The 26,653-nt window shown below is 39.0% G+C and overlaps 1 protein-coding gene across 2 annotated transcripts in view; it reads left to right on the top strand.

Moving 5' to 3' along the window:
* ACVR1 (activin A receptor type 1) overlaps positions 1–26,653 on the top strand; it is an 88,968-nt gene that overhangs the window by 3,639 nt on the left and 58,676 nt on the right. Inside the window, exons 2-3 of one of the 2 annotated variants that reach the window (XM_017895084.1) lie at positions 869–1,043; positions 18,882–18,957. In XM_017895084.1, the coding sequence (XP_017750573.1) occupies positions 18,891–18,957 (67 nt within the window). In that variant the 5' untranslated portion in view covers positions 869–1,043; positions 18,882–18,890. Of the gene's footprint in view, positions 1–868; positions 1,160–18,881; positions 18,958–26,653 lie in introns of both variants that reach the window. The other variant, XM_017895083.1, reaches the window with a different exon arrangement.

Here is a 26,653-nt window from a genome sequence, read left to right as displayed (position 1 = left end):
ATCTAGAGCTCCGCTCCTCTTCCCTTCCGCTTTGTGCTCCTTCCCCACCATTGTTTTATGAGCCTTTGAACCAGATCTGTCTATGCCAGAGATTGTTGCTTGAAAATAGACCAAAATCAGATATATTTGAGTAGATATACAAGAAATTGGTTACTCTGCTACACTGGATACCTCTAGGAGAGGCCAGGGATGTTGGAACAGGAGGAAGACTTTTCATTCTATAGTTTGTACTGCTCAAACTATTTTTTTTCTATTTTTGAGGCAGAGTTTTGCTCTTGTTGCCCAGGCCGGAGTGCAATGGCACGATCTCAGCTTACCGCAACCTACGCCTCCTAGATTCAAGTGATTCCCCTGCCTCAGCCTCCCCACCAGCTGGGATTACAGGCATGTGCCACCACACCCGGCTAATTTTGTATTTTTAGTAGAGACAGGGTTTCACTATATTGACCAGACTGATCTTGAACTCCTGACCTCATGATCCGCCTGCCTTAAATGCACATAATAGTTAGTACATGCAGAGTCAAAATTTTTGTTTGATTTTGTGTGTGGCAAGGGAAGGAGAGGAAAGGGCTAGAGTACATAGTGTATAGGCTTTAAAGGAACTTGATTTTGAAATGTGCCGACTGCAGATCTTACTGGTTTTTGTGTTGTTTAGAAAAACATTTGAAGACCAGTATAAATCCATGACCTTCACACTCTTCCTATCAGTGTTTTCAAACTTTTCTGTACTTGCTGCACTTGTAGATGGGCTTCGTTTTGTGGTACAAACTGAAAGACGTGCCAAATGTGCACTTCCTTTAGCCACCACATTCACAACTACAGGATTTTCTTCTGCTTAGCTGGTTTTCTTTCTTCTTTCCCTCTGCAGCCTGGAGCATTGTTAAGCCTCACACTGCCAAAGTGAAAGCTGCTGGAGAACTCATAATCCCAGGAACGCCTCTTCTACTCCCCGAGTACCGCAGTGACCAGAGTGAGAGAAACCCTGAACGAGGGCACGCAGCTTGAAGGACTTTGGGCAGATGTGACCAGGAGCCTGCGTTAAGGTAGCTGAGTCAGCTTTACCCAGGAGCTCTCAGAGCACCGTTGCCAGAACCAGCAGTGCAGCCACTTCAACAAATTACTTCTTTTAATACTCTTTGGCAGAGATCAAGTCTACAGGGTAAATTCTTTGCCACAAATGATTATTTTGTTTTTTTATATGAATCCAACATAAGAAAGTTAGGACCAGCCTAATAGTTCTTAGTTCTGATGTTGCTTTCATAGTAGGCTTTGTTGGGTGGATCTGCACAGCTATTCTTTAAATTTGGCCAAGTTTTTCAGATAAATACTGCCAATGTTTCCCTACCTATAAAATGCCCCTGCCATCCTTTTCACCTTACAGGGCCACTACATTAAGTTTTTCTTTTCTTTTGTTTTTTCTTTTGAGACGGAGTCTTGTTCTGTCACCCAGGCTGGAGTGCAGTGGCATGATCTTGGTTCACTGCAACCTCTACCTCCCAGGTTCACGCAATTCTCCTACCTCAACCTCTTGAGTAACTGGGACTACAGGCACGCGCCACCACACTCAGCTAATTTTTTTTGTATTATTAGTAGAGATGGGGTTTTACCATATTGGCCAGGCTGGTCTCGAACTTCTGACCTTGTGATCCGCCTGCCTTGACCTCCCGACATGCTGGGATTACAGGTGTGAGCCACCATGCCCGGCCCTAATTTTTTACTTTAAAATAGACCTTATTTCTTTTAGAGCAGTTTTAGGTTCACAGCAAAATTGAGCAGAAAATAGAGTTCTCATCTATCTCCCCAACGCCTCCCCTACTGTCAGTATCCCACACCAGAGTTGTACATTTACTACAATCAATGAACCTACATTGACACATCATTATCACCCAAAGGCAATAATTTACATTAGGCTCAATCTTGGTGTTGTACATTCTGTGGGTTTGGACAAATGAGTAATGACATGCATCTACCGTTATAGTATTATACAGAGTAGTTTCAGTGCCCTAAAGATCTCTGTGCTCTGCCTATTCATTTCCCATCCCCACTAGCCCTTGGCAATCACGGGCTTTTTACTGTGTCCATACATTTACCTTTTCTAGAACTACATTTTAATAATACATTTCCCGTGGGGTGCTTTGAAAGCATAAAGAAGCCTTGAGCCAGGCATGGTGGCTCACGCCTCTAATCCCAGTACTTTGGGAGGCCAAAGGAGGAGGACCAGTTGTGTCCAGGAGTTTGAGACCAGCCTGGAAAACATAGTGAGACCCTGTCTCTACAAAAAAGGAAAAAAAAAAAAAATTAGCCAGGCGTCTTGGCAGGTGCACATATTCCCAGCTACTTGAGAGGCTGAGGCACATGGATTACTTGAAGCTGGGAGGTTGAGGCTTCAGTGAGCTGTGATCGCACCACTGGAGCCCAGACTGGGCAATAGAATAAGACCTTGTATCAAAAACAAACAAAAAAACCCCAAAAGTCTCGCTATCCAGGATGAAACGATATTAAGGGTGTGATAAGTTATGGGGGTAATATGTATACCTACTTGGAATAGAGTCAGTAAGATGTTTCTGTGAGGGGAAGCCTGAAGTGCAAAATGTTGATGTGTGTGTCTTTCTTAATTTAACATTTGAGTTGCTCAGATATGGTTTGAACCATGTATGTGGAGACAGAAGCAGGGAATTGAGGATTAAATTCTGCCAGGGTTGGTCTATGCAGCCTTCTCAGATTTAATACTTTTGAGGAAAGTCTCTGATATGGCTGTTAGGTGCATTCTTTTTAAAGGAAAGTCCAATGTATTATTATAAAACAGTCATTATTATTATTATTATTACTATTTTGAGGCATGGTCTTACTCTGTTGCCTAGACTGGAGAGCAGTGATGCAATCATGGCACGCTGCAGCCTCAAACTCCTGGGCCCAAGGGATCCTCCTGCCTCAGCCTCCCAAGTAGCTAGGACTATAGATGTACATAACCACACCTGGCTATTTTTTGTTGTTGTTTGTTTTTTTTTAAAGACGGGATCTCACTGTGTTGCCCAGGCTGGTGTTGAACTCCTGGCCTCAAGTGATCCTCCTGCCTTAGCCCCCCATAGCTTTATATTTTATGTAAAAGTTAATTTTGATTATTTCATTTCAGATAATACAAAACAGTATAAAGTATAGCCATATATAAAGATAAAAGTTCTTCCCTTCTCTCTTTCACCTTTGGCTAAAATCTTGGAATATAAACTTTCCCGTTTATAAACCTTTTCATTTACAGATATTTTATACACAAACAAATATGCATATTAATTATGTTAAAATTGGTGGAACATGAGCATACATTCTATTTTACAACTTGCTTTTTGGCTTGATTTGGTATATTGTGGATATTTTTCCTTTTAAGCAGAATTTAATCTCAGGGTGAGTAATCCCTGCCTAGTGTCCGTTATATGGCTGTAACGTAATAATCACCAGTCCTCAAGTGAGAGGTTAGTCCATAATTTAAAGGGGGTAGGCAAGAGGCCTTTCACATTATGGACAAAACCAAGGCCATGACTGTTGACATTGGACTTTTGGTCACTAAGGATGTGTGTTTTTATTTTCGAAGGCAGACGATGCACTGCTTGGGGTTGTTGCCAAGGTGTCAGTTTTGGGAAATTTTTATTTTTTGGAGGCTGTTAATATATTAGCATAGTTGTTAGTTCTGGCTACCATCCTTTGAGCATTTTGAGACACTTTTATGCCCATTTAAGGTGGTGTGAGGTTGAATTAGTTTTAAGAGGAAGTAATGAATAACAGAGATGGTAGTAGGAGACAAACTTGATTTTCTGTATATATTTATTTGAGGGAGAAGTAGATGATGGCTGTAATTAATTGCTACCCCTGTGATAATTATGAAACAGGGTTAAAATTCTTCATAGTTTCCTAATGTGGTTAACAGTACAATAGGTAAAAAATGGCAGTTTAATGTGCTTTAATTTGCATTTTTCTTAGTTTGATTGAGATTGAGCATCTTTTCATGAGTTTAAAAGCCAGTTTTATTTCTAGTTATCTTCTTTCTATGTTTGTGTTCATTGTCTATTTTGCTGTTGGGTTATGATTTTTATTATCAAAATATGACATCAAAATTATCAGTCCCCCCTTTTTATCCTTGTGATATGTGCTATTTATATTTTTCTCAGTTGGCCATTTATATAGAAATAATTATTATTTTGTTGTGCAGGTTATTACAAATTTTATATAGTTAAAATTGCCAATTTATTCAATCAACAATTATTTATTGAATGCCTCTTGTGTATGAGAATTTGTTGTAGGCAACAGGCTATACAGTAGTAAAAAAGCAGACCCCAATTCTTGCTCCACAGCGGAAGTTACATTCTTACTTACATCGGAGGAAATGGTCAATATCATAGTGTTGTAGTTAAAAGACCTCCTTTCATTTTTAGATTTAAAGACCTACCATCTCCTGGTTCATTCTAATGTCATGTGGGTTTTTTTTAGATTTAAGTCTTTGATCCATCTGAAATGTTAGGTATGAATTCAAATGAATTTTTCTCTAGATGCTCTATTAATTCGGGTTAGGTTGAATTGCTGTAACCAAGGGACTGAAATATGCTATGGTTCAAAGAACACAGAAGTTTATTTTTTCTTCTCTTAACAGTCCCCATGTAAGCAAAACAGATCAGCAGAACCGCCCATATCCACTGATCATTTGGAGGCTTGAGTTCCTTCTGTCCTTTGGCTCTAGTAATTGTTGCTGTGGTTATCTGCATGGTCCTATCTGAGTTGCTGCTGTATCTGGGTCCCCTCTATGGGAAGGGCAAAGGAGAAAGTCCAGGGCTAGTGATCAGAAGAAACTGCAGACATCACTACAGAGGAGAACTATAGTGATGAGAACTTGTTATGTGGGTACATCTAGCTGCAGTGGAGACTGAAAAGTGAAGTCTGTGTTGGCCGCCTTGTACCCAAGAAGAAGGAAAGAAGGGATTTTAGTGGAAAATTAGCAGTCTCTGCCATATTACCTAGAGATTTGGCTTAAAATTCCAATTTTACTGAACGATCCCAACTTTTCTCCTTTGGTTTCTTTTATAGTATAAATTTCCATGTAGATTTTGGTCTATTTCTGGGATAACCGTTTAGATTCATTAATCTATCTGCCCATTCCTGCAGCAGAATCGCATTGTTTTAACTTTCTGAGGCTTATTTTTATTTTTTTTTTCTTTTTCATAGGGGTAAGTCTCCCCATTTTAAGTCCTATTTCACAGAATTTTAATACTTGCGTGTGTGTTTTAAAAATATGAACATTAAAAGAATCATACCCAGTTACCACCCTCTTCCCCATGAAGAAAACCTATTATTTTGGGATTTTGTTAAATGTATAGACTTCATTAGTGAAGGTTCACTCTTTATGATGTTAATTTTTCTTATTTGACCGTAGTGTTGCACAGTTCCTTTGAGAAACACTGATCTGAACTCTAGACTTTCTATATCCTTTGACCTGTGACACTTATTGAAGTACGTGGGAGGAAGGACCACTTTATATGATATGTTAATTTTATTTCAATACATGATTTCTGATTATGACCAGGAAACATACTTATTTCGCTTTTCTATTAGGAATAAACTTGGAACTTGTAAAAACAATTTCTTCAGTTTGAAGATAAGGAAGAGTTGATGTTTCAGAAGTTTATCAGATAGACTTATTTGTAATATACAAACCTGGGCTAATTGTTGGCATATATATGATGCACAGTGCTTGTAACTTGCTTAGTGTATGTGTATGTGTGTTTATATTTCTAACAACATGTATTCAGCTTTTGTCCTTTCCTTTTTACCTTTTTTAATGTAAAATAAAACACAAATTTATACAAGAAGCGTACATAGTTTAGTTAATTACAAGGTGAATATTTTTTGTGATCACCATGCAGGCCAAGAAACAGTATATTATGTAGTATATACACTGTAGTAATTGCGTCCTTGCCTTTTTATGTGGGTCCATCAACCAGGTGTTCAGACCTATAGGTTGGTCTCGTATTATCTCTTTATGTTTTGTAAGTCTCTTAAACCTGGGGTTTCCACCTCCAGCCCTTTCTTTCCCTTACAGTTTCTCTGTTGAAGAACCTGGCCATTTGACCTCCAGCTTCTTACTTGCTAGATTTTGGTGATTGCATCCACATGGTTCAATTTATTTTTCTTTTAGTGGCATATGTTGTATTAACACCACAATCTGGACACCAGGGATGCTCACTGCTACTGAGTGGGTCCTTATTTCTATGCCCATTTAGTGGACAGAACCAGGAATTAAATATTTATAAAATACTTCGTGAGTTCATTCTGATACTTGTGATTCAAATTCAGTTTAAAAGGTTTTATCTTAACCTTTTCTGTGTAACATCTTTATCTCCTTTATTTGACACAGAATTCTAGTCCTCAAACACAATAGGGGATGATAGTCAGAATAGTCCATAGATACTCATTTGCTTTCTTCCACATCATACACACAGTATTCTCAGTAGTGCCACAATACTAACACTATACCGCTAGTTATGAAAACTGAGAACAATTTCTTTTTGTTGAAATAGAATGCTATTTCCATTCTCCTTTTAATTTTTTTTGTTGTTGTTGTTGTCATTGTTAGAGGGTGTTTTAGTTGTTGAAAATTGAGCAGATTTAAACACTGATTAGCTCTTAGATGATATTTGAAGGAGGAATAATTTTAACTTTGTTGGGTGAGATGTGAAGTTTTAGTTATGTTTAGAAAAAAATCCTTATCTGTCAGAGAATTTGTGGGTGAAATGATATGACATCTGTGATTCTTATTAAAATACCTCAGGAAGAAAATGGGAATGGAGGAAATAAGGCTGCTTATTTTGAAACGGGGGGTAGAATGTTGCTTATTTTGAAACTAGAAGATTTTAAAAGGAGGCATATTATGCTTTCTGTTTCTTTGTAACTTGAACTATGTGTAATAAAAAATTTAAATATTAATTTTATAAACAGTGAAAAGAAAAGAACATATGGGGAGGAGGGTAATAAGGAAGGAATAGATAGGGAGGGGGGAATGACTAAAGAATGGGTGATTTCATTCTCAACCTGGTAGTCCAGCCTGGTGGCCTACAGTGGTTCCTGAGTCTAAGAAAACAAGTAACATCTTGAATGAAAAGTAAAGGCTGAGCTGTGGGCCTAAACCAAGATTTAAGGCATGAGTGACAGAAGAGGAAGCTTCTATGCAAGGAAACTGAGAAAGATCAAAGCATTAAAAGTAAAGATACCTGAGAGTGCAGCCCACAAATCCCAGCTAGGGAGGAAGCCAAGGGAAGAAGGTGGTCACAACCCCACATCCTACCTCATAAGTGAGTGAGACCTCCTTGTCATTCTCAGCATCACCCGATTTGTTGGGGGGGTGGGGGATTCCTAGGCCTCGTCATCACTGATCAAAATCTCTAAGGGGTGAGGCTTGGGAATCCATATTTTGAGGAAGCTCCTTTGTGAACCTGAAGGATAAGGTAAAAGACTAAAACGAGGTAGAACCTTCACAAGGGGTATTTCAGTGGATTGACTAGGACAGAACACTGTGGACCGAAGACTGGATGGGCGACATGGCGGAAGCCTGTGTAGTTGCTGTTCCAGAAAGTGTTCGGTGAAAGGATGAAGAGGGTGGATACTGGGGACCTTGGGGCTAAGGAGGTAGTGGTAGTTGAAATTGTTGCTATGATGATGTAAGAGAGATTGCCTATAAATGGGAAGGGTGTGGATCGTTTTCAGTGCAGGATAACTGAGCAGTTTGACTACACATGTGCTTAGGCCCGCCACTGCCAGAGAGATTATTTTTTGGAAAGAGAGATTTTTGATGGTTCAGGGAAAGCTTGGAAATGTTTATCATGGATTAGATGTTTCTTTCACTTGTTAGCATTTTGCATTACATATTAAGGGAGGAGAAGCCTCAAGAGCTTCTCAGTGCCTTTGCTTCTCAAGTTCTTATTGGGCCTTTCTGACCCATCCTTGAGAAAGAAAGAAGGAATGGGGCCTGGCACACTGGATGCAGGGAACTCTCCCTGCCACCTGTCCCCCATCATGTTCTTACAGTTTGCTCTTTCTCCATTTCCTTGCCTCATGTTAAATGGCAGTCTTGTATATGTAGAACCTCCTTAAGGGATATCCTGCTACAGAGTGGTGTTTTTCAGTCATACTTTTGGACTATTGGAAGCATACCCATGTTTCCACAGTGATTTCATAATCAGAGTGTTTGAAGGTTGTGGACAATGACCGAGGTGAGAATACTGTTCTCCTATTTGCCACTGCCTTGGGGTCTTTGTTTTGTTTTTAGTTTTAATTTTACATATTTTTTGGAGATAGGGTCTCACTCTGTCACCTAGTCTGGAGTACAGTGGCATGATTATAGCTCACTGTAACTTTGAACTCCTGGGCTCAAGTGATCCTGTTGTCCCAGCCTCCAGAGCAGCTGGGACTACAGGCCCCCACCACCATTCCTGGCCAATTTTCTTTTCTTTTTTTTGTAGAAATGGGATCTCGCTATGTTGCCCATGCTGGTCTTGAGCTCTTGGGCTCAAGCAATCTTCCTGCCTCAACCTCCCAAACTGCTGGGATTACAAACATGAACCACTGTGCCGGACTGCATTTTATTTTTAATAACAGACCAAATTCACCATTTTCTACTCTGTCGACTTTCTACCTTTGTGTTCTTGGGCGCATCACTTATTTTTAAGATTTCATTCTTTCTCCCTACTTCATAGAGTGCATTTATTTTTACTGTTAGCATTGTTTTCTTATTTAGTTCAGTGAGTGTTTCTGGTTGGGTGGGTGGTTTTTTGGTTACATCCGTTCTCCAGTCTCTCTCCACCCGGTATCCATCCAGAACCTCTCCCTGCCTCCTCTCCCCGTCTCCTTCTTGTTTTCTGTTGTGGTTACTTGGATGCTAACCCATTCAACTTGTGCGCTGACCCTGGTACATGGCTCGTTTTCTTTCTCATGATCATATTTATACTTTTGATGGATATATTTAAATGAACAGCTGTGTGTTTGTTGAGTCATACCACAATTATCTGATTCTGCTTTAGCTGCTTGACTGGCAAAAGCATATTTCAAGCTAAACTGTGAGAGAATTCCATTAATCGCATTCTATTTGGGGGAGGGGAGAGGAGAAAGACCACTAAGAGAATTCTTTTCCAAGATTAGTGTTAATTAGTGATTCCATTATTTAGAGTAGGTTGATCTGGTTGCTATTTAATGCGTCACTTGGAGAAACTTGACAAAGTTTAAATAACTGTAAAAATAACTATAAAAGGTTTAATGATAACAGCCGTGTAGGCAAAATTCCTTGGAATAATTGATGTGCAGATAAAGTTAGTTGCTGCTGCTGGTCTATTTAAATAGATACGGGGTCTTTCAAGAGTTCCGTTTTGTAAAGACCAGGGTTCTTGCCTCACATTGCTGTAATTCATTGGCTGAGTATTTTGTTTTAAGCCTCCTGAAAAGATAACATCTAATTCAGAAAGGTTACAACTTTCCTTTTTTTTTTTTTTTTTTAAATGTATTACTGACTGTAACCTCTGGTCAAGTCTTTGGCTTTCATCGGCTGGATCTATTTTTCTCCTGACACTTCCTTGGGGTTCTTTCTGAAGGTTATTAATAGGCATGGAAGCATGGCTTTCCAAATAGCGTCAATAAATGTTAGAAGCCTTCAGGGGAGATAATATGTCAATTTCTGACTTGTAGGAGATGTATTTTCAAGAGACAGACGCTGTCTCAGAGGTCACTAGGGATGGCTCTGGGCCTATCAGCTGGTGTCTGCAACTAGAGATCCAAGCAATCCCTTCCAACTGGGATATTGTCCACCAGGGAGTTGTCTGGTATACCCGAGGTCTGCCAGCCGTCTTTTTGTTTGGCTGCCTCTCTTGGATGACACCCTTGAAAACTGGAATCCAAGTTACAAATGATATCTTTTAATTTATCTCAAATATCTGCTTGCTACTATATTAAATTGGGGACATACAAACCCACCCCTCCCCCCCATTTCCTTGCTAGGATATATAAAACTTAAACTTCACCTTCCTCTTTCCACATCAAAGTGTAGCCAACGCTAAAATGTTAAAATGAGTATGTTTTAATTTTTATTATGCTCCTGGTAGGTGCCAAGCATGAGCATGTAGCCATGAACCAGGCAGAGTTCTTACTCTCATTTGCTTACATTTTGGTGTGGGGAAGAGGGAGAAACACAATAAAAATAAATAAACTAGTAAGTAAGTGGCAAATTTCACCTAGTTGTTAAGTGCTATGAAGAAGGTATGGTGGGGTAATATAGTTCATGGGGGCGGGTGAGAAGGTTTGAAACAGGAATGGGCTTGGAGTGTGGGAGTGAGACAGAAGGCTTTGGTTAGGCCAGTGTATAAAGTGTGGTGTTTCTCACTACAACAGAAAAGTGCTCCAGTGTCTCTCAGTAAAGACAGAGAGAGAGAGGGAGAGAGAGAGAGAAATGTACCTCTCTGGCCTTGACATTCCTTTCATCTTATACCCACCACCCAAAAATTATTATAGATTAATCACATTAGCCTGAGAATTGGGACAGCTGTGTCAGATGGGCAGTGCTTCTAACACCACTTGTAAGTCATGGGAGGGATAGAAAGGTCTACACTGTTAGGTTAGAGGGGAAGCTTCAGATCAGGCACAGCTAGAAATGAGACAGAGCACTGAGACAGTGTCTACCTGAGGACTTTGGGAAGAAGTGGGATTTGAAATGAACTTCAGAGTTACATGTCTAGATGAGCTTTATGGGAAGGAATAATGGGGCTTTTCCTACTAATAGGTTAAAAAAAAAAAGGTTCTAGTCACAGTTTGCAAACAAGGGACAGGGAGTGAGCTGTGAGCTGCATTGGAGAATGTAACAAAACAGCAGGGAGATGATGGAGTCCTATCAGTTGAAACAAAGCAGGTGGACCATGGCTATTTGAAACAAAGGAATGAAGTGGAAAATGAGGGACAGTCTCCATATAGTCAAACCTGGGGAAATAAAACCTAGTTTTGAGGTACGAGTAAGGCACGCAGCAGGTGATCAAAACACTGGATTCTTAGAAGTTTAACGTAGGTATTCTGTGTATATCTGGAAGGGGTGTAGCAAAGTCTGTTTCATTCTGTGTACAGTTAAAATAAATTTATTGGGGAACCTTTGATTCTTACATAGTAGCCTAAGCTAAACCTTTCACTTTCTTTCACATTAAGCCTTATCTTTTTTTTCATCTTTTTTCATTTTACAGATCATATTGTTTGCTTCCCTTCCTTCCCAAACCATATCTAGGGTCCATCTGTTACAGCTGGAATGTTTATAGTGTAACTCAGTCAAAACCCATTCTTTCCTGAAATAATCCATAATTATTTCCTCTAACTACAGGATAAACCGATCCAGGGCCTGGTTTTCAGTTCTATAGGACTTGTCCAAGAAGCTATTTGTATTCATCTATCATGAAAGATCAAATTACATGCTAATATTCTGAAAGTAACACCCCGCCAGAAACCCTCCAGCAGCAGTGAAGTCTATATAAAACCTAGCCTTGGCAATTTGCACATTGCCAGTTCAGACAGAGTGTGGTGTTAAAAATATTTAACAGGTCATTTTGAACCGTAGAAAAGACCCTGACTTAACTTATATGGTATGATAACTTCGGTTTAACCTTTCTTTGCAGCTATTACTGACAGCCCATGTCTCATTTCACTCCTCTCAAAGGCCCAGGTAGTTTGGCACAAGCTGCCTTTGGGTTAGCTCATTGCCTTTTGAGCATAGAAGAGATGTGACTATTCTTGTATTATCTAATCAGTTGCAGTGGCTGATTTTGGCCCTGCTTGGTGACGGCTGATGTAAGTCTATTTTCCTTCAAAGTTTCATGTCTAGAATTTGCCTTGCTGGGCCTAACTTTGCCCCTAGATGTGTCTTACACTAATTTCCGTTTATTTTGAAGGGTGAGTTTACAAGAGAACTGAAGAGTAGGGATGGAAGATGGGAGCTAGAAACCACTGATGCACTATCAAAGAGACTTGTTTTTTTCTATGATGTCAACATCTTTTCTGAGGGCAGAGGGAGGGAGGAGATAATTGGAGATCACAGAGTAATATGAAATTGTTTAAGGTTGGAGAAATGGAAAGAAGGCATGATTGAATGGTGTATTAAATAACCATGAGTAAAGGTTGTTCTTTAAGAGGAAAATCAAGATTTTCAGTTGAAGTTCAGAAGAATTGAGGCTTGAATAAAATGTTAAGGATGGTAGAGCTTGGTGGCTCCCACCTGTAATCCCAGAGCTTTGGGAGGCCGAGGCAGGGGGATTGATTAAGCCCAGGAGTTCGAGACCAGACTGAGAAACATGGTGAAACCCCACCTCTACCAAAAAATACAAAAAGAATTAGTCAGACATGGTGGCATGTGCCTGTAGTCCCCACTACTTGAGGGGCGGAGGCAGCAGGATCATTTGAGCCGAGGAGGTTGAGGCTGCAGTAAGCTGAGGCTGCGCCACTGCACTCCAGCCTGGGCCATGGAGCAAGACCCTGCCTCAAAGAAACAAAAACAAAAACAAAACCCAAAAAACAAACAAACAAAAAACTGTTAAGGATGACAGAACAAGTTTGCTAAACTGTGGCTGGCTAGTTAAGTGAAAGTTGTGTAGAGTAGTGGTTGGTTAAGACCTGAATGCTCTGATGTGGTGGTTTGCGGTTTGACCTGTGTCCTTAGGCAAGTTTCTTCTACCTTCCTAGATGACTAAGAAAAAGCAGGTTTCCACAAATTATTTTTCCACATTGCCTCTGCCTTTTATATTAAAGAGAATTATTATATTTTCCTTATGGAAGGCATAGTACAGAATGTCTAAAGATACATAAAGAAAAAAACTGTCATAGAATCGTAGTGAGAGCCCTTACCAATGGTGAGCAAGCATAGGTTAGAAAGTGTCTACACGTGGACAATGTAAAAGTCATTCAAAATAGGGGTGGGTGATTGTATGACCTGTCTTCCAAGATTCTTTCTAATTCACAGATTGTTAGAAATTGAATTGAGAAGGGTATCAAGAATGTCCTTATTGAATGAAGGTAGTCACTAACATATGTATTGAAGAATGAGTTTAGACCATCAGACAAGATAAATGAACATTTTGTCAAATTTTCCAATGGGAAAGAATTTTAGGGTTCATCTTATAACTTTCCTCTCATCCTGAATATTATAGTTAACAAAGTGTATGCTACTCGTAAGTCTAGTTTTCAGAAACATCCTTTATAGCTGTATTACAGATTAGCACTTAGATTGCCTAATGTGGATTCTGAAAGTTGTATATAGAAGTGTATTATATTCTCAGTTATTCTGTGACCAATATCACAGTAATTTTTTGGGTAGTACATTGTGGGGTATCTGTGGCTTTACCTAGCTGTAAAATTGTGATGAGCAAAAAAAGTGCCAAACTTGGTTTCAAGCCCACATACATTAGAAATTGAGCTAAATGCTAGCTCCTTAACTACATACAATCTGATCTTCAAGTGGAATTTGAAAAGTACCGTGGGATTTGGAAAGTCGTTTTGTACTGACCTGGTGATGTGTCTGTTTTTAGTAGAATATCATGGGAATGTTCTGTCTTCTAAGAAGGTAGGCCTGAGACATTGTAAGAAACAGTATCGATTTAAAAGAGGGTACCTTAGTTAAGTCAGGAGGTCTCTAACCATTTTCTGAATAGCAATTTTTCTTGTGTCTGAAATATGAAAACCAGTTACTGGGGTAGAGGGTCTTATCCAAGAACAGAAGGGAGATGTGTGTACGTGAGAGGCACGGATTCATACTCTGAACACTTCAGATAATATTTTGCAGTCCTCAGTAGCCTGTGATTTTTCGGTTGGAGATTTTGGCATTATAGCCTTGCACAAGGATTTGGTTGAACCCAAGCAAGATAAGCAGCTGTGAGTACCTTCACACAAGTCTATATCCCATTTCAAAAATATTTAGCTGTATACATAAAATATTATTCCAACATTAAAAAAAAGTTAATGCTTTCTTCCTTGACTGTTGGACTTGTTGACGTCTGTGATGTTAGAGAGGTTAATGAAATTTCTAAAACTGTAGAACAGTGTCATTTTTGTCACGTATCTAGTAAGTGCTCAGTCTAAAATATCTGGTACCATCTAGTTATCTGATAGAGTACAAAGACTGAACATTTAAGGACTAAGTCAGTTATTCAAAGTGTTGTCCAAGAACTCCAAAGGCGCCTGAGACTTTCTCAGGGGTTTCACAAGGTCCTCCTTCTTCCAATGATATGGGTGATACTGGATTTTCTATGTATACTGCAGCCAGTACATGATGTAACAGAATGAATGTAGATCATATATGAGAATCCAGCTGTCTTTTATTAAATCAGAGATTTTCAAAAAAGCAGGAAAACAATTCCACTTTTCTCACAACATGTTTTTTAAAAAATACATCATAGCTCTTTTAAAATAAAAAAAGGTAGTATGTTATTGTTATTTTATTATGAATAGAATATTTTTAAGATTCTGTTTAAATTTTTAACACTGTAAATATCAAGAGATGTAGCCTACATGCACATGCTTCTCAGTAATTTTCAAGAGTTTAAAGAGATTCTGAGACCAAAAAAGTTTTAAAATACTGGAGTAAGGCAATCCTAGAACTATTGAGTTATTGCCACTCCCATTTTCCACTATTAGTCTCTCTTTCTTGCCAACTTACATATGAAAACTCCTTAGCCAAAAATATTTGAGAGCAGGAGAGTTGAAATTTTACTTTTAAAAATGGTATTTTCTTTTTGGTATATTTTAAAATTAAAAATAGATCCTTGGGACTTCAAGTTGAGATTTTAGCATATTGATGTTTCTTATAATTGAAATATAGTCAGGAAATACCAGAACATTCCCCTTTCTACATTCTTTTTTTCTTTCCTTTTGGGGGTGCTGTTTTTAATAGCTGAGTTTACTGATCAGGAGAAGCACTGCAGACCCTGAACAAAATGGCAACCAGTAAGTTGACTTTTTTCCCAAAGATTTTTGGCAGATTTTGAGCTGTCTTTAAACACTGGAGACGGAATTAGTCCCTACTGTTTGAAGGTCTGAATTTATAATTCTTTTTCTGTCTTCTATTTATGAGCCTAAATTATTGTTTTAATTTTGTTCACACAATGATAATCTGTTAATAGGTATTTGGGACGTGGGCTTTTGCTGGCTTTGTGACGTGGAAAATATTGCCAGTGGTGATTGTTTCTTAGTTGTTTTTTTTTTTAATATTAAAAGGAGTCTTGATTTTGAAGCTTGTTAACTGTTGACTTTTACTATTACTTTAGCTAAATTCTACAGATTAAAGTTATAGAGATGATAAATCTCTTAATCTTGCCATTCCTTTGCAGGTCTCTGTGTGTGTGTCTGTGTGCGTGGTAGGGAGGGGCTGCTGTTAATTCTTTAGAATTTAAACTTAAATTGAGCTGATTAATTCAGGAAAAATTCTAATTAAACTGTTATTAAATGTGCACCTACTTGGCTCTGGCAGTGATGAACAAGATAGACTATAGATTTTGCTCCCATAGAGTTTACAGTCTAGTGACAGAGACAGATGTTCAAAAGCACACACAGGTGTGAATACATAATTATTAGGATGATTTGTATGAGTGAAACTTAAAGTGGTCTATACGAATGAGCAGAGAGTATTTAAGGGTTTAGACAGGCTTCTAGAAGGTGGTAGCCTTTAGAGAAGCCATCGAGACTTACAGGGTGAGTAGGAATTCAGTAGGTTGGGCCCTGAAAGAAGGGCCCAATCATAGGGAGCATCACGTAAAAATGTCCAGATAGGCAGAATGTGGCCTGGTGGGGGTGATAATAATGGATAGTGGGGACTGAGGAACTGCAGAATGATGGTGAGAGCCAAGGGGGCAATGAAGTTAGGTAAGTAGAGGGCCTAGAGTGCCTTACCTCTGTTCTGACCCTTGCCTTCCTCTCTAGCCTTCTTGGGTGTTCTCCAACTTTTTGTAACTCTTCCAGACCCTTTGTGTCCTGGCCATTCTTGCGTTTTTTTCAGTCCTGAGGTTTGCCTTAAGTCCTCAGGACACACCATGCTTCCTCTGGCCACAGACACCTCAATAGAAGTGCCTTTTCCCTTAAGTATTACCCTATCTGTATCCTTTGTTTACCCTCTCCCACCACATTCCCCAAAACATTTACCCTTTTCCTCGGACCTCTACTCATCCTTCTGATTTCTGATTCCTTTTCAGATGTTACCTCCCCAGGGAACCTCTGCACCCTCCAGAAAGTCTCAAGTTGTTTTGTTAACACGGTTATTTTAACTATGTTTCTTCCCAACTCTTAATTCAGTTTTTAATTATGCAATCTTTTGATGGTTATTTGATTACCACCATAGACATATCTTGTAAGTGCCACGATAGCAAGGACCCTGTTTGTATTTGCCATTTTAGGCTTCTAATATGTAGCACATAGTAGGTTTTGAGTAGTTTTTGAATGCATTAATGCGTTGATGAAGGACTGGGAATTCAGATAAGACTGAGATAAGAAACAGTTTAGTTCAGCAATTTTCAATGGTTTGTGATGACATATACCATAGAAAGTTTTTTGATGCACCTGCAATATGTAAATTGGCTATACATTTTACATAAAATAAATAAGTACATATTATAAAACATACATAAAATAGCAATTAAATAAGCATAAAATATTTAAGGTGTTGCCAATGGCAGTGGAATAATGTTATCATCAATGAAAGTCTCAAGCCACTCAGGATAATGTTTACTATCTATGACAGTAGTTGCAAATCCATTTTTCAAATGTTTTCAAATTTTGAATTTGGGGAGACTGTTTCTTGTCAGATTGAACTGAATATTACTACTTTTCTCTAGTAAAGTGGTTAAGGAAGAACCAGTAGAAATAAGTGATGTTAAGTCTACCGTTTTCTTACTCTTCTCTGGTGCTTGCATTAATAATATGTGCAATCTCTAGTTTCTTTAATGGTTTTAGAACACTTGCCATTTGGGAAGGCTCATTTCACTGTAAGTAGCCAATGTAACCTGTAATTCCACTTGAACGGACCTTCAAAACTACAAGTACGTGGTTGTACTCTATAAGCAAATCATGTCCACTCTAACGTTATGTGACTCGTAGTCTTTCTGAAAGATACCTCCTGTACTAGACTGTCATAGAGAACTGAGACAGAGACCAGATTAAGTCTCAAGTTATTTTCTACTTTATTAGATGAAAACATTCTTATGAAAAAGCAGTTTAATAATTTCATTCCATAGCTCAGTGAATGACCCTTGCTTGCTCCTTGGATGTGCATACCTGTTTTGGAGATGAGTGGACCAGTGCTGGAGACTGCCCTAGACAGATGGTTATGAGTCCATGCCGGGGGCTGAAACCACCACTGAGGGAGAGGTTTTTCACCAAGGACTTACCTTTGAGCTGGAATCATGTATGACAGGAGGAGGCAATGGGGTTGGAGAGGGGTGGAGGAGGGGGCTCAGGGCAGTTCGAGCAGAGGGGAACAAAAAGCATATTCATGTCCAAAGGTACGGAGATGTGTTGGAGGAGTCACATTCTGGTTGTGAGGGGCCAAGATGAAGGATTTGTATGTCCCCAAAAGGACTCACTTATAGGAAAGATCTGTGTGAACCTGGAAATAACAAAAACAACAGCAGTAGTAGGATCTTGCTCAAGTTTCATATGCTTTTAAAAATAGAAAAGGAAGGTACATAAAATCCCCTTTACTTCCTCCCTTACCTTGCTTTTAGGAAAGGGATTGACTGAAATATAATTATGGAACCAAAGAGAAATAAATTTAAGTGAAGAGTGGTAAGATGTGATGGAGGTATGGATGGTAAACAGACTGCCAGCCCAAAAAATTGATTTTTTTTTAAATTTTAAAAATAATTAAAAACAAATAGAGATGGGGTCTCACCGTGTTGCCCAGGCTGGTCTCAAACTCCTGGGCTCAAGTGATCATCCCACCTCGGCCTCCGAAAGTGCTGGGATTACAACTGTGAGCCACCGCACCCAGCCTAAATAATTTGGTTTTAAAGGTCAACACTCCAGACATGCTAGATAGCAACGGGCTTTCACTCTTTGCTTTAAAGCTGAAAGAGTACAAGCACACTAACCTATCATTAAAGAACTTTGCCAGCTTTTTCTTTATTTTACCATCCAGAAAATTGCAGCTAACCAAACTCCCATCACATTCCTGATATTTCACATTATTCAAATGGAAAAGTTTTTAAAAAAATTTTTACATGATTTTAGTTGTTGTCTATCCTTGTTAAATTTGTTTAATGGAGAAATGCATTGTTTTGCCTTAGATGGGGTAAAAGTTTGTATTTTTTTGTTCTTTGTTTTTGCTTTAGGTCTGTATGTTGATGTAGGTTGCTCTACCTTCAGTCCTTTTAAAGGAGAAATGAGACTCTAGCATAGTAATTTGGCTTGAATTATTCAGTCGCTTAATCTTTAACATCGTGTTAAAATAGTCTATTCATGCTTCTCAGGGTTTTTAATTTAGTGCCAATTTTGCATTCAAATGGGGTAAGATAAAATTCAAACCTAAAATCTTTTGGAACGTGCCTCACTTTATAGCTGAAAATTTTTCGTTTCCTTATTGATTTCTTTGTAAGAGAGTAGACTCTGAGAAAGTACCCTTGGAGTGACTGCCAGTTGGAAGTGAATATGTCTAACTCTTTAAGGTGATATGTTTAGGTCCACATAAAAGGTGTATGTTTAAATGTAGTAATACATAAGGCAATATATCTGAGGATGATTAGTAAGAAGGGCCTTGAGTGGCAGTTTGAAGGTGGTATGCTTAATTTAATTTGTCTTCCTGCAGTTAGATGTTTGTGCTTTACTTACATCTCTTCTTTTCCCTTTAGAGTTGGACAATGGTAGATGGAGTGATGATTCTTCCTGTGCTTATCATGATTGTTCTCCCCTCCCCTAGTATGGAAGGTAAGTGACTCACATCTTTTTGGGTTAAGATAAGTATACTGTGAATTTTTTTTGGCTTACTATAAACTACTACTTAAGCCTATCAAAGTTAACACACTCTTTTTATAATAAATATTTGGTGATTATTGACTATTTTGAAGTGAAATTCTTATATACATTATATCTGAATATTTACATACACCTATTTTTTAAAAAATTCAACCTGATTTTCTACTTAAAATAAACATAGGACCAAGCATGGTGGCTCACGCCTATAATCCCAGCACTTTGGGAGGTCGAGGCAGGTGGATCACCTGAGGTCAGGAGTTCGAGATCAGCCTGGGCAACATGGTGAAACCCTGTCTCTACTAAAAATGCAAAAATTGCTGGGCGCGGTGGCGGGCACCTGTAATCCCAGCTACTTGGGAGGTTGAGGCAGGAGAATTGCTTGAATCTGGGAGGTGGAGGTTGCAGTGAGCCAAGATCGTGCCATTGAACTCCAACCTGGGCAACAGAGTGAGACTGTCTCTAAATAAATAAATAAATAAATAAATAAGGAGAAATAAGAGAAAATTCTGTAATTAACAATAAAACATATGTTTAAACAAATGCGAGGCTGGGTACAGTGGCTCGTGCCTGTAATCCCAGCACTTTGGGAGGCCAATGCGGGTGGATCACTTGAGGTCAAGAGTTCAAGACCAACCTGGCCAACATGGTGAAACCCCATCTTTACTAAAAGTACAAAACTTAGCTGAGTGTGGTAGTGTATACCTGTAATCCCAGATACTTGGGAGGCTGAAGTGGGAGGATTGCTTGAACCCAGGAGGTGGAGGTTGCAGTGAGCCGAAATCACATCACTGCACTACAGCCTGGGCAACAGAGCAAGACTCCATCTCAAACCCCCACCCCCCGTCCCCCTGAAAAAAAGCCCAAATGTGATATATTATGGTGTAGTTAGGCATGAGTCTACAAGAAGATATGATGAAGTAATACAGGCTTGCATGTATATGGGTAATAATCTTCAACATCTTCGAAAATAGATTGGTACTGGTGTGTTATATTGGTGGCTTAGTTGTCATAAGTGGTCTCTTACCTTCAGTGATTGAATTTTCTGAATTGGTGAACAGATTTTGGTGGAATTAAAAAAAACCAGAACCGTTGGCCCTTGATTTATCTACTAGTTATATTTTTGGAATATTTAGTATACATTAAGACAGTGTGAGACACACATACTTTGTGTTTTTATGTATGACAGAGTTAGGTACTGGTTTCAGTTCTACAAAGATTATTCATGAAAATGAATGCTCAGTGGGATAGTTGATACTTGTGGGGCAAAGGCTATGTCTTGGCCTATTTGGGATGTTATAACAAAAATGCCAGAAACTGGGTGGATCAAACACTAAACATTTATTTCTCACAGTTCTGGAGGCTGGGAAGTCTAAGTTCAAGGTGCTGGCAGATTCAGTGTCTGGTAAGGGCTCATTCCTCATAGAGGGTGCCTTCTCTGTGTTGTCTCATGGTGGAAGGGGCTAGCTAGCTCTCTGGGTTCTCTTTTATAACAGCACAAATCCCAATCATGAGGGGTCTGCCCCCATGATCTAATCACCTCAAAAGGCCCTACTTCCTAATACCCTCACCTTGGGAGTTATGATAGTGGCATGAATTTTGGGGAGACACAAACATTCAGGCCGTAGAAGGCTAATTCTTAGTTGTGTGGCACCACCCAGGCATTTCAGTGCCTTTGGCGTTTCTGACCCTTGCTTGCTTACTTTCATTACTCACCTTCCCATCCCCTCATTTCCAAAAAGTTGCTCAGGGATGGTCCTGTCCTTGTTGAAAAGGACAAAATAGATAATCAAGAGAGAAAGATAGTAAAAGTTACTCATAATTCCCTTCGCTTACATGTAATTGCTTTTAACATGTTGATATATATCTTTCTAGATATAGAAAGCCTAAACACTACTTTATTGCGCATTGAGCAGCACCCACTTTATTTTACAAGTGTTCCTCCATAAAGAGTGGTGCTTATTGTAGGAATCTCGGCCTTGTTATGGTCACATGGGACAGTAAGACTAATGCCCCCTGTTACAGGCTCTTCGGGGTATAGTGGTCTTCTTTATATAATTGATGAGTTTTCAAGGAGGCATATAATTTGACAAGTTAGTGTAGCCAACAGTGTGAAAAAAATCAGTACTTAAAATATTACGTCTATTTCATTACATATTAGGTTCATAATATTTGATTTGTTCCTATCTCCTTCCCATACTTAATGACATATATTATACTTCTCCATTGTCCTATATGGTAGCTGATAGTCACATATAGCATTTGAAATGTGGCTAATATGAGTGGAAATATGCTGTAAATGTAAGATACAAGCTGGAGTTTGAACACAATAAAAATGTAAATTTGACCTGTTTTTTCCTACTGCTGTGATAAAACTTAGAATTACATTAGGTGGCTCACATTTTGTTTCTGTTGGCCAGTGCGGTTATAGACCATTTTCGATACCTAGTTTATATTCCACTCTGAGCAGTGTTGTTAAAGATATTCCCATAGTATGGCAGTTGTGTCAGTTAGTGCCAAGAAGGTATGGGAAAAGAATCCTGAGTGGCAATGTTGAAGGAATTAATACGAGGAAATGGGCTTATATTAAAGCTGGGAGGATTTGATGAGCTAACAGTGGTTTTCAATTGGGGGTAATTTTATCACCCAGGGGATACTTGACAATTGCTGGAGATATTTCTAACAGTCAAGTTTCTAGTATATTTTTACCTCTTTTAAGTTGGTAAATAATACGGTTATTACTTAAAAATCTAAGGAATGTTGAGAATTCCTTAGTTACCATATCAATTCTGTATGATATTTTTGTTGTTGCTATTTTGTTGTCGTTGTCGTTTGAAACCGGGTCTCTTTCACCCAGGTTGGGGTGCAGTGGTGCGATCTCAGCTCACTGCAACCTTCTCCTCCCAGGCTCAAGTGATCCTCCCACATCAGCCTTCTGAGTAGCTGCAACCACAGGCTTGTGCACCACAACTAGCTCATTGTTTTGTATTTTTGGTAGAGATGGAGTTTTGCTGTGTTGCCCAGGCTGGTCTCCAACTCCTGAGCTCAAGTGATCCACCCCCTTGGCCTCCCAAAGTGCTGAGATTATAGGCTTAAGGCACCTTGGCTGGTCATCGATTCTGTATGATATTTTGCCTTTTATTTTTATTTTATTTTATTTTATTTTTTTTTGAGGCAGAGCCTCACTCTGTCACCAGGGCTGGAGTGCAGTGGCACGATTCTGGCTTACTGTGGTCTCAACCTCCTGGGCTTAAGCAGTCCTCTTGCCTCAGCCTCCCAGGGCACCATGCCTAGCTAGTTTTTGTATTTTTTGTAGAGCTGGGTTCTCACTGTGTTGCCCAGGCTGGTCTCCCAACTCCTGGGCTCAAGCAATCCGCCCACCTCTATCTCCCAGTGTGCTGGGGTTACAGGCGCGAGCCACCGCACCCTGCCTCTGTGGTATGAGGCAGTTCAGATGGTATCATGGGTGGACCTGCGATGTAGGCAAGGTATACAAAAAGAGAGAGGAAGAGACAGAGAAGTGGAAATGTAGTGTGAGGAGAGAAGGAGAGGTGGAGAGAGAATGGGGAAAAGAGTGGGGCGGAAAAAGGACAGTTATGGAGCAATGCTAATAGCCATGCTATTGGTTGTTTTTTTCCCCTGCTTTCAGCTCTTAAGCTGTCCAAGAATCCAGCAAATAACCTCTTAATGCCACAATGAAGACATGTAAAACATGTAAAAGTTAGTTTAGGCTGAAGTGGAAATGGAAGTAGATTGACACTTAAGGTTTTGCTATTTAATCTATCACCACCATTAGGATGTTTGCAAGTATGGAAAAGAGCATATCATCCTTTTTTTTTTTTTTTTTTTTTTTTTTTTAAAGAAGGAGCACCCGCTCGTGCGCCCAGGCTGGAGTGCAGTGGCCGGATCTCAGCTCACTGCAAGCTCCGCCTCCCGGGTTTACGCCATTCTCCTGCCTCAGCCTCCCAAGTAGCTGGGACTACAGGCGCCCGCCACCCTCGCCCGGCTAGTTTTTTGTATTTTTTAGTAGAGACGGGGTTTCACCGTGTTAGCCAGGATGGTCTCGATCTCCTGACCTTGTGATCCGCCCGTCTCGGCCTCCCAAAGTGCTGGGATTACAGGCTTGAGCCACCGCGCCCGGCCGAGCATATCATCCTTTAATTGCAATGGCTGTTTTTTTTTTTTTTTTTAAATAGAATATCCAGTGAGTGCTATAACCTAGCATACTCTAATCATAATAGCAGTTGCCTTAGTGCCGTCTTTCTTCTGTGACTCAGCTCCCTATTATGCGTTTGTGTGTGTGTGTGTATGTTCTATGGAAGGCATTTTGTTTTTATATATTTAATAGGAAAATTATAAAACCAAAGAGAAACCCTATTTATAATATACTCTACTATCCTCAACATTAGTTAAAAAGCAAATATTAAGTACCAATACTTAACCAAAAGAGGTAAATAATGGGGCCGATCACAAAAATCTGTAATATCTCTGTAGCTTGTCTACTGCTGAGTGACAAGCTTTACATGTTTTACATGTCTTCATTGTGGCATTAAGAGGTTATTTAGCTACTAAGCTTAAAAGGAAATAGACCCATATTTGATGTTTATAGAACAGCTAAGGCATTTTATTAATTATGCTTTAATGAAGCTAGATCACATTCTTGGGACATAAATAAGAGAGTCATGAGATTTTGTTCTAATACATTTTGTTGAGTAGTGTACTCTTCTTAGTCTATGAAAAAAAAAAACTTTTACCCCTTTGTCTCTCAAATGTCTCATAAATATCGATTAGAAATAGTGGTAATATTTCAAATATTAGTTCCAGTGATTTTTTTTTTTTTGGTAGAGTTTGAGTGTACTTCAGAGTATTTCTCAAGTTCTATGGAATCCTAAATGCTCTGGGCAATAAAAGATTTTTTCACCACTTATATTTAGAAAATGCTTTCCAATATAATGACCTATTTGCTGATTATAGGTAATATTTAATGAGTGCTTAATATGCACCAGATGTTGGGCTAGCTTTCATGCAAAATTTCCTATAATCCTCACAAGTGCCCTCATAAGATACATTTTTTTTGGATATGCTTTTGGATTGGTTAAAGCTCTTGCTTAAGGTTACACAGCCAACAAAAGGCATCATATACTTTGAGGAATGGTGTTCAAGAGCTTCAGTCATTATCAGTCCTCTTCAAAATTTTGCATTTTTTTTGTGCCCTAAATTAGCTACATCCACATTCATATTATGTTTGGTACATGCTAGAATCCAGCTGAATCCAGTCTGTTTGAGAGCGTGAGAAGAGAGTTTGTAATAGCAAATGCTGAGGCCCCTTCACCTGGGGTTGTGTTTCTTACTTTTCTTGTCTCTCCTACCAGTAATCATTTTTCATATTCATTATATATACAACTCTAGCTGCAGGAAGAGTTTTATTTGCTCTCATAGAGAAGAGCACTTGAGTCCTAATTACCTGTATATCCTTCCCTTTCCTTCCCGTTAATAAGACTAATCATGCTCTAATACTACTATTATACCACCAGGGTGAAGGCAGAACCTCCATGTTTGACTTTTCTTTTGTCCCTGTATGCATTTGCAGGTGAAGACTATGACACAATTACTTTAAAGGGAATATTACTCCTTTGGAAATATTTCAAAGCTGAGACGACCCACATTTTATTAAATTTGTAAACCACAGTTAGATTTTATTATAGCAACGAAGGCCAGACTTATGCAGAATTTTTTCGCAAGAGATTTCGGCCTGTTCTAGAGAAGACTGCTAGGTACTAAATTATTTTCTGAGTTAACTTGATTTTAGTATTTCCAAAGCCATCACTACTCAGACTTTCCAGCCCCACTACCCAATGAGGGAAGGAAGGAGATAATTTCAATGGACTTTTTGTTAGGGTTACAAAGGTGCCCCTCTTTGCTGCTGCGGGGGGGAAGAATAGAGTAAGCCTTTCTTTGATTTTCTCATTATTAGGGATTCAGGAAGTTCTTGAAGGGGTGAATGAATGTAAGAGAAATGTCTTAGTATTACATTTGTTTCTCTTCTTGTTACTATAATTTATCTCTTGTTCAGAATAAAAGCTTTTTCTTTGGCATATCATCAAATGGAAGATGTTTTTAGGGAGAGAGATGACATATACTAAGCCAGTTGCTACTACTGGGACTAGAATGTAAATATCTGATGAAGCATCATACTTTTAAGACACTGCTTCTTTATTATCAAGTTTTCTTATTTTACAAAATGATCCTATACTAGTTGATGCAAGGTGAGCTGTGAGAAAGCATCCTTTCAGCCTTTCGTTCCTGGGAAGTGTTTGTTTCAGCCATGAGTAGTTAAAAAAGTTCCCAATTTTTTTTTTTTTTTTTTTTTTTTTTTTTTGGTGGACAGTAGAAGAGGGGTATGGATAGCAGTAGGGTGTGGGAGGATGCTAAACATTCATTCAAAGAAAGTCAAATATTGAATAGAGGAGAAAACAAATTCCACACCCAAGCTCATGAAATGATTTCCTTGTGGTCAGCAGTGTGCAGTGCAGTCACTTCTAAGTGTCCCCTTTTATAAAGACAGGTCTCCAGAGTGAGAGGATTAATGCCATATGCTCTTTGTGGAAAAACTTGTAAAGCAGAAGGATTGTAGGCATGTCATATAGGCCGCTTTCACTCTTGAAAAGGAAAACACCAAGGACAATAAAACACACTTAAAAATTAATTTGTAACTCTTAAAACACTGCAAACTGTCCTGCGGAACTTTCCCCTGCAGCCCGGGATGACCCCAGGCAAGATTCCATACATAATGTTTTTTCCTAATAGCCATAGTGACTCAGAACTCATGTCATTCCAAGATAGTGTAAGACACAGGCGAGGTGGCTTTCAAACTTTTGACTGTGACTCACAGCAAGAAGCATTTTGGAGTAAGGCCCACTGCATGGATAGTGCCCACACACATCTGAAATGAAAATTTCATGAAACAGTAATTACTCTTACTATGTTTAATGTGCACCTATTTCTTGTCTTTTAAATTTTTATTCAGTTTTATTTCACTTAAAAAGACAGGAAGAAACCTTGTTTTAAACTACTAACTTGATTTTGCTACCCAATAGTGGGTCCTACCCCATACTGAAATGAAAAAAGACAACACCAGTCTGCTTCAAGGATTCACTGCACAGGAGTTCCTACTGCCCTCATGTGACAGCTCTGACACCTGACTATAGGTCATCTGGTGTATTCCTCAACAAAGCTGGTCTAGAACCTTTTATTTTTTCACAACTCCATGTAGCCTGACCATCCTTTCTCTCTAAGTCAGTGATTTGGCAGGAAGAGGGAAGTTTACATGTGAACCTTCTCAGCCTGGATCATAACACTGGAGCACCTGCAGACTGATTCTCATCAGCTGAATCTGAGCCCTGCAAGCAGGGTGTTTCCTAGAGCCATGGTTAATGCTACATCTAATTCTTTGTTATGGGCTGGAACAGAACATGGACATTGCTGAGAATATGTATATGGGATGTGAGGAGAAGAGATGTGGGAAGAAGAGAAACAATAAAAGGAAGAATGAGAAATTCCTCTTGGGCACATGGTGGTGACATTCACCTTAAAAAAAAAAAAACAACCTGCTGGTGTGTGTGTGTGTATATATATATATATACACACACAC

The sequence above is a fragment of the Rhinopithecus bieti genome, unplaced genomic scaffold (genome assembly GCF_001698545.2).
Source record: "Rhinopithecus bieti isolate Rb0 unplaced genomic scaffold, ASM169854v2 scaffold_25748, whole genome shotgun sequence".
Classification (NCBI taxonomy): domain Eukaryota; kingdom Metazoa; phylum Chordata; class Mammalia; order Primates; family Cercopithecidae; genus Rhinopithecus; species Rhinopithecus bieti.
The sequence above is the reverse complement of the archived record's forward strand: the minus strand, read 5'-3'. Positions and strand labels throughout refer to the sequence as shown.